The sequence below is a fragment of the Bicyclus anynana genome, chromosome 5, assembly GCF_947172395.1.
Source record: "Bicyclus anynana chromosome 5, ilBicAnyn1.1, whole genome shotgun sequence".
In the NCBI taxonomy this organism is placed as follows: Eukaryota; Metazoa; Arthropoda; class Insecta; order Lepidoptera; family Nymphalidae; genus Bicyclus; species Bicyclus anynana.
In genome coordinates, this window is record NC_069087.1 from 13,032,328 (window position 1) to 13,050,123 (window position 17,796).

A 17,796-nucleotide genomic window follows, 5' to 3' on the forward strand; every position below is an offset into this window, starting at 1 on the left:
TATCAATTTATCTATACTAATCTATACTAATATTATAAAGAGGAAAACTTTGTTTGTATGTTTGTTTGTAATGAATAGGCTCAAAAACTACTAGACCGATTTTAAAAATTCTTTCACTATTCGAAAGCTACATTATCTACAACTAACATAGGCTAAATTTTATTTAGGAAAAAAATAGAGTTCCGTAGGATATTTGGGTTTTATGGACACAAGGTGTAAAAAAGGTGGGGTAGGGGTAGGTAGGGATAGGGTAGGGATAAGGTAGGGTAGGAGTAGGGGTAGGGGTAGGATAGGGGTAGTTGAAAGTTTACATCCAGTTTCACGCGGACGAAGTCGCGGGCGTCCGCTAGTTATATTTAAAGGCATCTAGCGAAAGGTGTCAAGGAATCTAACGATTGGCGACTGCAGACATAATTCCTCATAATATCCCATGGAAAATATAAAAAAATTACGTTTAATACATGGACAATTGAGGATCTTGTAGCCATGTGGCATATCAATCGCTTCTACAAACGCTAACGCATCGAATACTAAAAAAAATGTATGGGAATGACAGATCCGATCGAAAACTTGATCACGTGACCTGTCGATATCGAATGTCATTCTCGTACATTTTTTTACTTTTCGAAGCGCTTGCGAATGTAGATGTTAGACGTGCCACATGGCTACAGCTGCTGGATCCTTGAAACCTGCTGACTACCTTCCAATCTCTTACATCATGATAGAAGCATGGGCATGAACACCGAAATGTACCGATTTTATACAATCGGTACATTTTATACATTTCATATCACTTTTTGGAATAACAAGATCAAATTAAGTTTGGGAAACTATTTATCCCTTATCGGCATAAATTACTCAATCGGCCCCCATGTGTAAACATATGAGTATAACATAATGTTGACTATAATAACTTTACCAAGAACTGGTCTACTCCAATTGGCTTTAAAAGTATTTTCTTATTCTACACTCGACACATAATAGTAAGCTTACGTCACAATTATAACAAGATTGTCGACACCTAATCCCAACTCCTCGAACCTTTACCTATGTGTTAACAATGACTTTGAACGTATCGAAGGCAACAATGGGAAACCTTTGTATGGCTATGTTATTTCTTACTTACTACTTAATTTGAAAAATAATTGTGCGGTCGGGATACTCCCGTTAGGAACGATGTTCTTTTTATCAGAAATCTATACCAATATTATAATAGCTGAAGAGTTTGTTTGTTTGGTTGGTTGAACGCGCTAATCTCTTAAACTAATCGACCGATTTGAAAAATTCTTTCAGTGTTAGATAGCCCATTTATCGAGGAACGCTATTGGCTATATATTATCCCCGTAGATATTCTTACGGTAACAGGAACCACGCGGGTGAAACCGCGCGGCGTCAGCTAGTTAAATATAAAATAGAGAATTCTAAGTTATATTATCGTGGTGTTTTATATAGGTAAGGCTTTTTCGTTATGTCAGCCACTGACCATCCAATACGTTCATGAGTTTGCAGCGCTAATGGCAGGACTGCAGGAATCAGTTTTATCGGATGCCCTGCCTGACGGGCCTGAATGTCAGTGGCTGACATTACGTGACGATAAGTGCCAATTCACGCTTTTGTAATCCGCATAAAAAAACTCATTCCAAAAAGTTTATTTATTATTGTTTTCGTTGTGGGCAGAAGAATGCATAGGCGATTGTTTCCATTTGTAAATATAAAATCTTGACTTGGGAATTGTTTCTCAATCTGTATGTATGAGAAGACCAACTGACCTATTTACTACTTTTTTTTTTTTTACAAACAACATATTAAAATAAATAACAAATCAATTGACAAAGCGTCATTTACCTACAGATATCCGCCAGTTAGCACCGGATAAGGATTGCACCGGATGACATTTTTACATGGAATCTCCATTTCGTATATGTCAACTATTTAGCTGTCAAAGGTTCAAATTCAAAAAATCGTCAAATTAGCCTGCAGCTGGCCTATTTTCTATCTTGGTATTCATAATCAACATATTAAAATAAATGGCAAATCAATTGGCAAAATGTCATCTATGATACAAAATACAAATATGAATATGTCATCCGGTGCTTACTGGTGGTTATATTAGTATGTAGATGACATATTCGATTGATTCGTTGTTTATTTCAATAGGTTGATATTAAAGACCAAAATAGCGAATAGACCAGCAGAACGATCTTTGGGATATCTTGTCCATATTTTCTGTATTCTGAGCCATATTGACACGTGTCTAGATTAATTTCATATACATACCTATTAAAATACAATATCAAAATTATACCCACATTTGCACGGTTAACTAAATACAATCATCTTGTCTACAAATAACCGGCTAAGCCAAGTTTATCGCATCTAAGCCGGCGATCGCCAACGCATCTACATATAATTATATTATATCCGACTAGGCTGTCTTTACAACATCCTTGGATAGATTCTTCATTAACTGGATTAGATAGAAAGTTATCCGTTTGTCTACATTACTATGAGAATTAAGTACTTGGATAGTGCAAAGCTAATTTGAATGGCATTCGTTTCATGACTTTGGAATGCCTGCCTGTGGCGTTAAACCATGAAAACAATTCGATTTAAAGTTCAAAATGGAATGTTTTTAAATGATAGAATGTTTGAATGAATAGACCGAGAGGTTAATAGAAGAGAAAAATAAGGTTATCTCAGGCTCTCTTACAATTAGACAAAGTTGTTTATATCGTTTTTAATCAAACAAACAAAACCTTATCACAGTAACAATCTCTTACAAAACAATGTAGTTAGGAAAACATTCATACACATTATAAGTGCAAACACCTGGTCTAAACAAAATAAATAACAATAAATAATGTAAAGAAATATAATACAGGTAACACAATATTTAACAAACCACACCAAAATGTTACATACGTCATGTCACAATATAAAGCTAAAAGTTCATATTTAAATATTCCAGCCATGTGGAAACTAAGGTGCGCCAATAGCACCTAATATTTTATTCTATTTTAAACATCGTTAGCCTTCCTTCTACGTCTAGCCTAGGCCAAAACTGACACTGAAATAACATGCCATTATTAAACCCCGACTTTTATAAAAGGGCCATAACTCATAGGTTTGACTTTTCTGTCTGGGTATCTTTTTTTTCCTGATTATGTATGTGCCGTAAGCTCCTTAATGGGACCTCAGTGGCGTCACTGGGGGTTTGGACGAGCGCAGAAGCATCACCTGATGGGGCCGGAAGGCAGTAGGCAGAAGTAGTAGATGGGCGGAATGATTCTCTGAGAGCGTCTCCTCTGACTTCTGAGACTCGGACCGCGGCTTGGAGGGCAGTTCGGGAAGGGTGTTTTGGTGGAGTCTGAGTGTATGAGACCGGGCGCCCCGGAAATCGTGAGTTAAAAAGCCACGTCTGGGTGACGTCAGATATCGGGGACCTCGTCTTCGCCGGCAAAGACGCAGTGTAGCTTGTGCTTATATTACTTGGGAAGCATTGTCGTTATGTCGTCGTCAGGATCGTAAAGGACGTTTTTTGGCCGTCTAGATCAGGACAGGACAGGTTTGATGTTGTGTATTTTGTTTGAAAGCTAACGTGATTTGCCAATCCGAATATTTTCGTTTCGTTTTCTTTTATGACGGAAAGAATTTCTCACAAAAAGTTTTCTAAAATAATGCCACGTAGAAACCATTAGAGTTAGGGGTATAATAAACTTGTACCTCTTCTATATAAACCCGCTTCCATTCCATCTAAGACCGCATCGTCACTTAACATCAGCTGTGAAGATTAGTTAAGAAAAAAAAGATCTTGGTCTATAATGGAGTGACAATTTTGCGCACTTTACACTTTACACCTGTATATAGGGTGCTTTTAATGAAGTCTTTATTAATAATTTAAAACGTTTTTTTCAGCCAGATCCTGTACATGGATCAAGATGCATATCAACTTCCCACGAACTACAGTAGAAACATTCCACCCGGTAAGTAACTTTGAATAAAAATCATTGGCATGACAACTAAACACACTCTATGTACATGACGCAATGCTAAAATATGAAATCTGCGTTGAAACGAAATCTTTGCATGAGAGGTATTGCGTCCTTAACCAAACAATCTGAAATGCTATAAATTGTAACTAAATATCAATTGTAAAAACAACTAATTTTGGAATATAATAATTATAAGAACAAGAAATGTTTATTTTAAAAGCTTAAATTGTTTCGTTACAATGGTACCCATAACCCTGTCTGTACCTTAGGGGCCAGAGACTTTATTGCCTAGTTTAACATTAGAAGTAGTATCAAAAAAAAAAAAAAATAACAGTACTAAAAGGTGTAAAGAAATATGAAATATCTATTTTAATTTCACATTAATCCTGGCAAACACTTACCTACAGCAAAAACTAAAATCGCTATAACCTCAAAGGCTATGGTAACGCCATTGTTTGATTAAACAAAGCGGTGCTATTTTTACATCGTATATTTTGAGCACTTTTCATTTTTCACCGCAGGTGATGATACAGCTAAAGTAGACAGCTATCCACTTAGGGCCGGAGATGACTCAACAAAAATCCACGAATCGCTTGGCCGACGTTTGGCCAATCATTATTCAAGCAATAATTTTCGGGTGACGTGGTAGACCGTGCCGATGCTTAAAATTAACTATAGGGGCCTGTTTCTCTATTAACTACATCTAAATCTATTTCTATACACGATATATTTCAAGGGTTTTTTTATACGATGACAATTGTGTTGTCTAATCAATAAAGTAGTGATTTTCGTTAATTTTATTTTTCATTCGAATATCTACTACCTATTTACTGAGAAAGAAGAAAATGGTAACTTATCCTAATATCCTAATCCATGCCCGAGTGGAATGGTGGCAAGAGTAGTAGCTGCATTTCCGCGTTGGACAGACAGCCTGATTCTTTGCGCGAAAAATGAGCCAGCCCTTCCAACACCACTGTCTTTCTGTGAAATAGGTCAGAGAAAAATTCTGGCCCAAGGGCCTTCACTGTAAACTGAACAATTAATATGTAAACCTAAGTCAGAGAGACGTACGAGTTATACTTCTGCCACTTACTGGTTTAAATTTTTTCTGCTGCGGCTCCAGCCCTTGATTCTATTTACTTGAAGTCAGATAGATCATATATATACTCCAAATCAAACAGGAGAGGCTCCATAATTGGATCTCGCTCCATTTTAAAATTTACTTCGGGCCGGCGCTGGGACTAATGATTCTCCAAACATTCTTTGCAGTAGTCAATTCTACAAGTGCCATAATAGTAACAAAAATAAAAACATATAAATGAAATAACTTTTCAATCACAATTGATTCAAACCATTGCATTCAAGATCAAAGTTTATTGATTACCGCAATATTGTCTTTTAACATGAACCTCTAATTCCGGGTATCTTTAGCTGTAGCTGACATAAATTGTTTCCTGCTGAAAACCCCTTAAAGCTATGCTTTAAAGTTTCCTTAATCTCAGCTAAAATTTTTATACGTATTTCATCTTTCATTAAGTAGGTAGAAGTACATAGGTACTTCGGTTTAATTTTAATACACTCAAGGTAGCTGGGGTAGTAAAGACGGGCGCACCGGTGATATCTCCGAGGGGCGCCGGCAAGTCACTGATAATTCATAGAACCTATGCAACAGTTTATAGCCCTTCAATGAACAAAATACCGACGTCTAATTGTTATTTCGCTTTTACAGATAAAAACACGACAGTTTACATTGGGATTAACGTGAACCGAGTGTCTGGAGTAGATGAGAATAGAGAGGTACCTACTATTAATTAGTTCTACTGTATTTTGTACTTGTATTGACTACTTATCCTTACCACATAGAATATAGAAAACTTCAGAAGGTGTGATCGCGTATAGAAAAAGCCGATGAAATTAGGTACTCTTTTATGGTGTAATTTCACGAACAAGCGATTAGTAACTCTGTGTAATCAGTGTTTCTTCTCGTATTTTACTTGTGTCGATTTTCTCTCTACAAACGCTAACGCTTTGAAAATTAAAAAAAATATGAGAGTGACATTCATGATTGACAGGTTACGTGATCAAATTGTCGATCGGATCTATCATTCACATACATTTTGTTACTTTTCGAAGCGTTATCGTATGTAGGAAAGAGAGTTAAGGTGCCACATGGCTAGAGGCCCTGGTACAATTTTTGGACACGATGTGTGTGTGCTCTATGATGAGGGCTGAACATGGATTCTGGCGTTTTCTTTATTCTAAGCCTTGCCTTGTTGTTTTTTTCATAAGTTTCAATTAATATGTTATAATTCATGTCTATAATTTTTACAAATTAACCTTTATCTTCTAACGTAAGACAGCTCCGATCCACAAATACAATACTGTATTAATGAAATAAGGTATGCAATCTAAAGGTAGCCTTTTGTCCTATTCGTATACGATTTGTCGGCTTCTTCGGATATATATTTTCGTTTATAGTCTTCTGTTCTTAAATTGATTCAGAAAATATTTTTGATGTGAAACATCAGCCACACGTAAAACCGATTTCTGCCGTAGTGACGCGTCGCCACGCTTTATGATGGTATATATAAACAGTCTATATGCAGTAATGTGTACGGTGTGGCGACGCGTCGCCATGTGACATGCGACAAAAGACTGTGCTATTCTCTCCCACTCGCTCCGGCGTTAAGCCATCTCTCTCGGTACTCTGAGCTCGTATACCTATAGTGATAGTATAGATATTATATACTCCGTATATAATATCTAATAATCCGTAGTGTATAGTGTTGTTTACTACAGTACACATAGCCTGTGTTTTACTTGAAAACAAATTATTTTTCTGATAATAAAATGTCTGACCGTGATAATTGAGAGAGTGAGATGTTTCACATCTGCCAGGCGTCCCGTGTCGGCTCACATTTTTTTTTTATTTGTAGCGGTTAAAATAATCTTACAATTTTCTGTCCAAGGAGATCACCCTTGATGTATTCCTCCAAGTATCATGGGAAGACATGAGACTGAATGTGCCTTTCAACAAATCACATATCGACCTGCCGTGGGAGTTCCGTCAACTCATATGGATGCCGGATCTGTACATATGGCAACTCCAAACTATGAAGATACTATCCGTCCTGCAAGAAATGGCATCGCTCAGGCTTTATGCGAACCACACCGTCTCAGTCAGTATTGGGTTCGTTTGATTTGTTTTTTAATTTTTTTTTATTAATAAAGCTTTTTTATATGACACAATGATGACCTAATATCTAATGAATGAATTAATAATAGTGGCGATGCAATAATAGTTTATTATTAAATAAGTGATGTAAGCTGAAAATTACAGCCGATGCGATATTGCAAGCTCGAGTCGTAAGAGAGCCTTAGTAAGGAAGCAAAGGCTGTAATTATTAAAGCGCACGTATGTCATACGACGTTTTATAACACATTTGCGAGGAAACACAATTTGAGCACACTTTCTGAATATGAATTTGCATCTTTGCCTGTTTTCCATATGATGACATTTTTACACAGATAGCGAAGTGCGTGCATTTTTTTAGGGAAATGCACCAAAAACAGCCAGTATTACTAATAAAATAAATTAATGTTTTTGTGTGTCTGTTACAGATGATGTTCTGTTTCTGTCAATGGTTGTCTTTTATTGTCAAAATTATTAAAATGAAAGAAGTTAATGTTAATTATTATATTTTATCTTACGAAGTTAATTTTATTCATAAAATGTTGAGATTTTAGAAAGGTTTTGTATTACATTGCGGCACATGTGCATTTTACATTACATTACGGGACATGTGCGTAATGAGATACAATATATTGAATTATTAATATTAGCGAAATAAACGATACTGTACGAGCAAATGTGTTTTAAAAAATTAAGCTAAACGCTTTCTGAACTCTGAAAGAGTTAATAACATTGACAGTTGTGGTTTCAAATCTGGAACAAATTATAGGATTCTTATTATACAGCTAATATTTCAATGTACATATGTCAATTATTTATTTCCGATCTACACTCAGAAAGAACCTATTACAGCGGCTAAGTCTAGCTCAATAAACAACAACTAAATAGAATTATACCAGTTAGTTAAATATATTACCGACTCTTTTGTTTAACGTCCCGTTTACGACGCTGTGTTTGAATTTCAGTGCCACAATAACAATAAAATGTGAAATGGACTTCGTCTTGTATCCACTAGACGTACAAAACTGCGCTATTGATTTTAGCAGTTGTAAGTACCTACAGAGTTTGATTAGCTCTCAGCTTGAACTAATACCTAACTATGAGCGTAAACGGCATTCTCAGACTCCATATTAATCACATGCACAGAATCAAATAAATCATTAGCTATTTTATCTCATATCAGCTAATCATTCATTCAAATTTCATTCACTCCTGAAAATACTTGAAAAATACATTTCCATCAAATATTACAAACCATTTTTCTCTACGAAAGTATGGTTTGTTGTTGCGTAGGGGAAGATTTTTATAATAATTTATATATTTTCTATACAAAAATAGAAGCCCCTGGCTACTATCTCACCTAATAGTAGGGGAGCCCGGAATGTTAAATTTGCAGTTACTACAGCATCATTGGAATCGACTAGATTTGATAGATTAGATGATAGAAAGAATAAATGGTTATATACTATTTTCGCTTCAGCAGTGGGGAAAAAAGCTACAGACTTTAAAGACAATTTTTTTTATTACTTTTGCTTACTGAAATCATCAGAAAACATGAGCGATTATTTAAGAGATTATTTCATTCAAAATAAGTACAAAATGAACGCTCATGGCTGGATAACAGAAATATTGTGGTTTATTTTGTAAATTTAGAACCCTCCCATTCCATTATGATACGCTCAAATCGTCAGATATATTCGAAATAAGCACTGACGTGCAGCTTGAGTATTACTGAAGTTAGTTTAAGTTTTAGTTGCCTTAAACGTACCCACCAATATCAGGGGCTCATACTTGGTGGACGTACTGAACAACGTGCAAGTTATATTCTCTTATGTTCATCTGCCGCACTCGAGCAACTGCAAAAGTCCCTCTTCGGCTCCCCTACTATAATGCTAAGAGACGATGCAAGCGAATTTACTTGGCAGATAATTAATAATTTAAGTAGTTTATTTTTAAATAACAATTCTACTCATACAAATGTTTGTTTATAAAAAAAAACCTTGACATTAGCTTAGATTTCGTAATTTTTCTTACTTCGATAAACAATTTATACAAACAAAGATGTTCCACATTTTTAACATTTATTTATTTGTAGATTTTCTTGCTCTTATTTCAAACGAAACAACAAATATTTAACTGTTTTGCAATATTCTGATTAGTCTATTCAAAATTGATTTAATACGAGGTGCTTGCTTTACGTAGGTATCATCATTACCACCTACAACATACCTAATATTGCCCTAGTCTTTGTAAGTGATTAATAAACTTCATAATAGCGCTTGGTAATAGATTGTTATTAAAAATTAATATCGCCATATCAGCACTATCATTGACTTCATCCATCAGATGCTCAAGTAATTAAAAGCTGTATCGCTTTTAGCAATCAACTTTACCGAGAACTTTTTTTTTTTAATATTTATTATTATCATATCATATGCTATCATATTATAAGTTCAAAACTATTAACATATGATCTCCCCACATAGAGGTCACCTGAAACTGTAAAGTTTGTTTTAGATAATAAGTAAGCTTATGTCAATAACATTTAAGCAATAAAGCGTATTATAGTTTCTACTTCTCTTCGAGTTACGAAAGTCAGTTTGTGATTACGTATTTATTATCTTCGTGTAAAAAATTGCAAAATCAAAATCGGTTTACATTTTGTTAAATGAAAGGACGTGGAAAGTGTAACTAGTGTTGCTATCTTCCAATAATTTGCATCTTTAATTTCGAAAATCTTTAATTACCTACCCTGTTTAACTTATTTCGTTATTATTCGGCTCACTGCTGAGTTCGAGTCTCCTCTCAGAATGAGAGGGGTTAGGCCAATAGTTCACCACGCAGGCGCAATGCGGATTGGCAAACTTTACACACGCAAAAAATTAAGAAAAACTTATTTAAAGAAGTTTAAATTAAAATGTATTGTTTTGAAGAAATCAAAGTTATTAAAGTGAACATGGTAAATTTTATATCTTATCCATCGATTTTTAGGACTGCCTGTTCTGTTTGAAAGTACAGGGCCTTGCTGAAGCGACTTCGCTCACGTCTAGGTTACTCCACGGTACGCCATTATCGGCAATGACATAACAACCAATACAGTCCCAACTACAATGCTAAAATTAATAATCAATAAAGGAGATGGTCCATTTGAGGTCCACTCTTGTACCCCGTATCATTAAAATTTAAAAAATACAAGGATTTTATTAAAATTAATTAAAGTGAATAAATCTAACTAAATTAAAAGAAATAAATAAAATAAAAACCCAACTTTTTCAGTTTTAATAAGATGGCGCCCATAGAGCAACTATGACATGACAATTGACAGCAAACGTCAAATCGATTACTGTAATGAAAACGTCATTAATCCGCCATTATTACCCATAATAATGTTGCAGTTCTTGAGAGATAATGAATATTATTTCGTAAGAATCAAAGTAAATTCGTAGATTTGTATGATTAAAAATAGTTGAAAAAAATATCTTCTTTTATTTCCGTTAGGGTACAATGACTTGACCTGGGCTCCATACAATTTTGGACGATCTCCTTTTCTACATTTTTTATGTTAATTTAGACAAATACACAAGGGAGGACGTCCGCTTCGTGTGGCGCGAGGTGGCTCCATGGTCCGGCATCTCCGGTGAGCAGCGCCGAGAGTTCCGGCTGCCCAAATACGTGGTCACATTTGTTACGGACAAAAGTAATCATATTCGAAATTTTGGTGAAGGTAAATGTATATTTATGGCTTTGCGCTTCAGTTTGCGCCTTCTTAGGTACTAACCTGGGGCCTTACCACAAGCTCTTAAATCCATAGCGATTCCATAATGTTTTGACGTTTCGTACCCTGAGGGCCATTAAGCAGGCTTAACGCAGGATTGTTTCGTAAAGCGATTTGTGACAACATCGACCATTTAATTTGCTCAATTCGCATCACTTACTGAAGTAACATTACTTACGCCCTGGACAGATATCATGATGGTTTTGCAAAAGGTTGTGGTAAGCCCCTTGTATCTAATTATTTACTAACGCTATGCGGCACTGTACGCTTGCATGATGCTCATTGTGTCAGACACGGGAATTAGCGGAAAAATTATTAAAAAAAAAATACTTTAAAAAAGCTTTAATTTATTTAAAAAAAAAATACTTTAAAAAAGCTTTAATTTATTTATCCCAACAAATCATGTCCACGTGGATAGATAAGAATACTGGCAACATTTGGATAGCCATAAATTTCTTGCAAAAAATTATCAGCCTTTGTCACCAATTGAGGCAATTTGGTTCGGTATTAAAGGTTAAAGTCGGCATCAAGACATTTTTTGAGTCCCTTCAAATTAGGTGAACTTGATATACCGTTAAATTATAGAATTAGTCATTTCAATTATTACGATGGCTTTTTGTTGTTTTAAATTCGTTTTGTCTAGGCTGGACTAAATATGTTAGACAAAAATTAAAATTTAATTAACTTACAGAAATAGCTAAAAATGATGCTCTTAATTTGAATGTTTTTATTTGTTACAAATTAAGCACCTTATTTCTCTAATGCTAGGAGCACTCACCAACCGATAGCCTACATTCCTGAGGCGCTATCGGTTTGACATCAGATAAAACTGATCGTGTTTTGGTTGCGACCAACAGATGATCAGTTTTATAGTATGTCAAAGCATTAACGCTGCAGGCATGTGAATCTATTGGAAAGTGAGTGGCTAGCATAACAGTTACCTACGGATATGGCATTTACCCATATCCGTAGGTAACTGTTATAACTTGGTGTTCTGATATGATTACATCCACAAGTTGATCTCCGTATTTTTTCCGTGTCTCGCACAAATATCTTTTCTTTCTGTGTATGTCGCGTTATTTTCTTGGTGAGCATGCTCCACTGCTTATGTAGATATCTAAAGCTATAGCTTGGCAACTTCGTTCGTAACACTCCTGATGTTCCGCGCGGGCCGGGGGGCGTGCAGCGATGAATGATAAACCCACGACTGATGCACGTCACTTCCCCGCTCACACAATTTCACACTCGCGCAGTCTTTCCCCCTGTCGCCCGCATATCATGGGAGTGTTACCAACGAACTTGCCAGACTATACATCTATCGATCAGCTAATCGTAAAAAGAGGAAACTGGTAAGTGATAAATCATTTCAAATTGTAAACCTAATTTAAAAACTTTTGCGTCACATTGAGAGACGTGATAGCCCAGTGGATATGACCTACGCCTTCGATTCTAGGAGGGCGTAGGCACCTCCAACTTTTCAGATAAGTGTGTTTTAAAAAATTACCTAAATATCACAATGTTTGAAAGGGTGAAGGAAAAACATCGTGATGAAGCCCGCATACCTGTGAATTTACTTAATTCTCTACGTGTGTGAAGTCTGCCAATCCGCATTTGACAGCGTGGTGGACTAAGGCCTGATTCCTCTCATTCTGAGAGGAAACTCGTGCTCAATAGAGAGTAGAACATGGGTTGTTAATGATGATGAATGATGAATGTGTGAGATTAGAAATGTATAAACAAAAAAATTAGCAAGAAATATTTTAATTATTATTAATTCTTTCTAAGTTATTTTGTAGTATCATCATAGAAAGTTTTGTTAAACATGTTTTGAAGACGTGGTGTGTTTATTGACGAAGACGTACCGCCAAGCGATTTAGCGTTCCGGTACGATGTCGTGTAGAAACCGAAAGGGGTGTGGATTTTCATCCTCCTCTAACAAGTTCCATCTTCCGCTTCCATCTTAGATTGTATCGTCACTTATCATCAGGTGAGATGGCAGTTAAGGGCGAACTTGTAAAGAATAAAATAAAAAAAACGTACCTATCTGTATCTATCGTCAACGCTGTTATGGTATACATTTCACAGATTCCACTTTATTGGATGATTTGGGTCAGTCACATATATTTGTGAGTATGTTGAACCAATTGAAATTACCCATCAAAGGTTAAAAGAGTAGAAGAAGTATAAAACTTCCCTAGGAGTTTCCAAGCAGCCATACCATAGCTTCGATACCAATATTATTGGGTATCTATTAAGGTTAGATAGTTTATTTTCACCTGTACACCATAAATAAAACATTATCACCTCAATGTTAATAATTGGCTACAAATTTCTAGACGCGCCTCTATCGCGTGCAAATCATGCCGTTCTATTTAACTACTGATTTTTTGGCATCATAAATACTATAGACTAAGAGCCAGCGACCGCATTCGTCATTTTATAAAAGCTGAAAGTTTCAGCTTATGATCCTACCATAGGTCAACTATCATCATCATCATCATCATCATCATCATATCAGCCGATGGACGTCCACTGCAGGACATTGGCCTTTTGTAGGGACTTCCAAACATCACGATACTGACCCACCTGTATCCAGCGAATCCTTGCGACTCGTTTGACGTTGTCAGCCGTGGTGGATCGACCAACGTTGCCCTTTCTACAACTATGTAGTCAATACAATCAACGATATTTTATATTATAGTTATGTTATATGCCTATAAAATCACCGCAAAAACTGATCCGAATTTAGCTAATCCACTGAGCTGAGCGCCATAAATAAAGTGTAGTTTTTCCTCGCTGGCTCTTAGTCTACTACGACTGGAGGTCTATACTTCTTAACAAGCAAAATAATAAGCCTCAATAGCTCAACGGTAAAAGCGGTCGGACTCATCACCGAGGGGTGGTGGTTCGATCCCCGGCCCGTTGGTCTATTGTCGTACCCACTCCTAGCACAGTCTTTCCCGACTAATTGGAGGGGAATGAGAATATTGGTCATTCATATTATACAAAAAAATATGGCAAATATTCTTTTAAAAAAAAAAATTGTTAAATACTAATGTCCACATCTTGCGCGGGATTTTACATATTCCTACATTAGATATCTTTACATAGTGTAAAATTGTTAAAGCATTGTAGGTGCATACTTATATCGCTAGAATTTTTGAATTTATTAGCTACTAACAGACGCCGCGTGGTTTCATCCGCGTGGTGCTCGTAAGAATAGAACATAATGGGTATTTTACCCAGATATACCTAATGTTGAACCGACTGTTAAATTGTACGTGAATACTTGTTATATGTGTGTGGCATACAGAAAATTTTAAGATTTTTGCAAAATGTAGCAAATAGTTATTTATGCTGTCATGTAATGAGAGCCATTGTAGCACGACTGATTTTTGTGCAATGAGGCGAAGCCGAATGCAAACAATGCCATGGTACTATTTAATAATTAAAAAACAATAATTGTAACATAATTAACCGTGTGGTAATGAACATTACCAAACGACCTGTGGAAATGAATAGCTTTGTGATATGGTTTGAGGTTTTATATTGAGTAGATTACGAAATGGGAGTAGAAAAACAAAATTTACATAATTCATTTTCTATATTTTATGTTTTTCTTCCCAGGTGAGCATTCAGCAGCCAGACTGCAGATCAAGCTTTCCCGAGAACTCCGGGGATACCTTTTAGAAAGCTACTTACCTTCATCTCTCTTCGTCATCATCTCCTGGGGCAGCTTTTGCGTCATCCCTGAGATCGTCCCCGGTCGCATGGTCCTCCTGGTCACAACATTGCTGTCGCTTGTCACCATGTTCGACACAGTCAGGTTTGTATCACGATTTCAAACATCGATATAAATCGTTAGATGGGCCCCTCCATACTAAAGAACGCACAATTTTATGTCATTACCCAAAGACGTGCACGCACATCATATCTTAGTACGTAACAAGCGCATGCTGTGAGTGGACGTAGGCTTAAAAAAGTATTTACTATATTTTCTTATTTTAATCCCTTAATTATGCCTTCGTGTCCATTTTGGAAGTGTAAAAACACAAGCCACAACATGAATAAAGAGAAATGTGTTATGAGTGACGACGTACTCAATGTGCGAAACCAATGACAATTCCGCGACGCTTTGTGGCGCATCTAACGATTTACGATCGATGATATCAAATACAAAAATCATTAACATTAGTCAAATAAAAAAATGAGATTATTAATTAAAACTACGCAATAATATTTTACTGGCATCATAATTTTTGTAAAAAATAAATCATTGATTATGATAAAAACTTAATATAATAAAAAAGGTACTTACTTGAAATACAAAATAATAACTAAGAATCGTCCACAGTGGTGCTATCCACCATTGTAGAATTAAATCCCCTCTTCAATAAGTAAAGACTAGGTATTCTGTGACTAGGCCTGTAACAGTGCCTATCTATTATATATGCCAGTAACAGTATAACCTATTTTTATAATAAAGATAAAGTATTTAAAAGTGCTTTATAACAAAGGTTTATCATCATCATTATCAACCCACATTCGACTCACTGCTAAGCTCGAGTGTCCTCTCAGAATGAGAGGGGTTAGACCAACAGTCCACTACGCTAGCCTAATGCGGATTGGCAGACTTCACACACACAGAGAATTAAGAAATATCTCTGGTACGCAGGTTCCCTCACGATGTTTTTCCTTCACCGTTCGAGACACGTGATATTTATTTTCTTAAAACAAAGGTTAATGCTAAAGATATGTCTTAATTTCATTTCTATCTAAGTATTTTTTTAGCCCAGTATATTTTAAGATATATTGAGACAAAATATAGCAGTCACACTTCAGTGTTTAAACCTTCAATTAGGTATCCCTTTCTTGTTTGCAGCACGAACTCTCCAGATGCGTTGGAGCTCAAGTGTATAGAGGTGTGGCTCATCTCGTGCACTATATTCGTATTCCTGGCTCTGCTGGAATACTTCGTGGTGCTATTCGGCATCCGGTATGACAAAAGCTGGAGCAGGCGGAGGCAGGACTTGCGTCGTGCGGCCTCGGCAGCGCAGCTTGCGCCTCCGCCATTGCATATCAATCATTCTCAGGTATAATACTGCTGAAATAAATGAGCGCTAGTATTAAGATTTCTCTGAATTTATCTGAATAATACTCTGTTTAACTAGACGTGCTTTTTTCGTCAGCAGCAGCAAATTAACATAGTGTCATTCGATTCGGAACAACAATTATATTGTTTTTGAAAAAAGTCCGTTAGATCCGAGAGTTAAGAATTTCCTCCTCCTGTATTAAATTCGAGAGTTAGATCGTCGGATTTTCCGCTTCCTGTATTAAATGAAGAAACCTAAATTAGTTTTGAAATACGTACCTATACAATAAAAGTTATTTGATTATTACTTTTGCAATTTTTGGAACTTGATTATTTAAATTCATGTAGGTACCTACATGTTGTTCCAAATCGAATGACTGCTCATTTATATTTTTCCATGACTGAAAAAAAATAGTGGCGAAAAAAACACTCCTTTCTAAGTAGTCTATTAAGCTTCTTGGCTGTTTGTTATACCTAGTTAGTTGCTTTTCATATAAATTGTAATATCTTGATATTTCTTTTCTATGTTATAATATGTGTAGGTATCGGTATATAATTTTTCTATATTTAGACTTAAAGTATTTTTTTAATTTAATTAACAATTTTTTTACGCTTTCTTGCCATTTTACATCTGGAATTGCTTACTAAACCCATCTTCGTCTTTCAATATTTTTCAAAAAAATCCAGTCAAACATGTACTTCAACTTTTGCTGTACTTACCTATATTACAAGGTGACATAAATAAACATGGATAGTAATTGAAATAATAGTTAAGAATATTCCTTCGGATCTGAACTAGTATATAGTGAAGTAGTGAATGTCTTTTCATTTCTTATTACGAGATTTTATTTATCTGCTACTTATTCGATTATAAGGCCATTCATAACCTCGATCATATCAAATTCGCAGAGGTTAAGTACACCGGTAACCGGTACACCCCAGGGAGGCGTTTTCTCGCCACAACTAAGCGTAGAAGACGAAGGGCTAAAACAACAATTCTCACATCAAACAATACAGAGGGTAAATATATTAGTTTTTCAAATTTATTCCCTTAAAAACAAGCACAATAACACTTGTAGAATCAGACATTCGTAAAATGTTCAATGTTCAATAAATGAAAAAGAAAATTTTGTAGATTTAGACGAGTCACAGATTGACTTTTAAATAATATTAGGAAAAAATAGAAAACAAAATTGCATAGGTGTTAGTGTATTTAATGTTTACGTGTGCATTTTGCGATGATTGCGTTGCATTGTCACTGTCACCACAAATACTCGTAACTTGCTGACCACGTAGATAGGTAAGTAGATATAAAGAAGTGAAGTTTTAAATTAGGCAAACAATTTTTAGTTAACATCTTCGGAGAGAAGGCTTCGAAGGGACAATAAAGTTGGATGTGAGACGAGGACAATTAGTAAGGTAAAATTGCTGACAGAACACAGCACAATGCGTCACGCTAGTATGATACGAGTAAACCTGTCACCTCGTAAATCAGTTTTAGTGGAAAAGAATACTGACCAATCGTTATTATAAAATATCTAAAAGTTTATCAGTTCATGCTTCTACCATAGATAATTTCGGTAGACAACAATAAAAGGTTGGACCATGGCATAGTGACCTTGAGAGGCAACGATACGTTTTTTAACATTTACGAGTACTTCAGAACGTCCTCAGTCACTAAATACTTAGCCTCGTCATAGCCCTTCGTTACAGAGTGTTACAGATTTTTAAAGGCATCTACCGA

The 17,796-nt window shown here is 35.7% G+C and overlaps 1 protein-coding gene across 6 annotated transcripts in view; it reads left to right on the plus strand.

Moving 5' to 3' along the window:
- The window catches only part of LOC112047871 (gamma-aminobutyric acid receptor subunit delta-like), a 38,897-nt gene that overhangs the window by 14,507 nt on the left and 6,594 nt on the right, over positions 1-17,796 (plus strand). The window contains exons 2-10 of one of the 6 annotated variants that reach the window (XM_052881655.1): positions 3,916-3,983; positions 5,722-5,789; positions 6,962-7,182; positions 8,151-8,233; positions 10,757-10,882; positions 14,588-14,786; positions 15,843-16,053; positions 16,962-17,072; positions 17,403-17,471. In XM_052881655.1, the coding sequence (XP_052737615.1) occupies positions 3,916-3,983; positions 5,722-5,789; positions 6,962-7,182; positions 8,151-8,233; positions 10,757-10,882; positions 14,588-14,786; positions 15,843-16,053; positions 16,962-17,072; positions 17,403-17,471 (1,156 nt within the window). Of the gene's footprint in view, positions 1-3,915; positions 3,984-5,721; positions 5,790-6,961; positions 7,183-8,150; positions 8,234-10,756; positions 10,910-14,587; positions 14,787-15,842; positions 16,054-16,961; positions 17,073-17,402; positions 17,472-17,796 lie in introns of all 6 variants that reach the window. The other 5 variants (XM_052881654.1, XM_024085148.2, XM_052881656.1 and 2 more) reach the window with 5 other exon arrangements.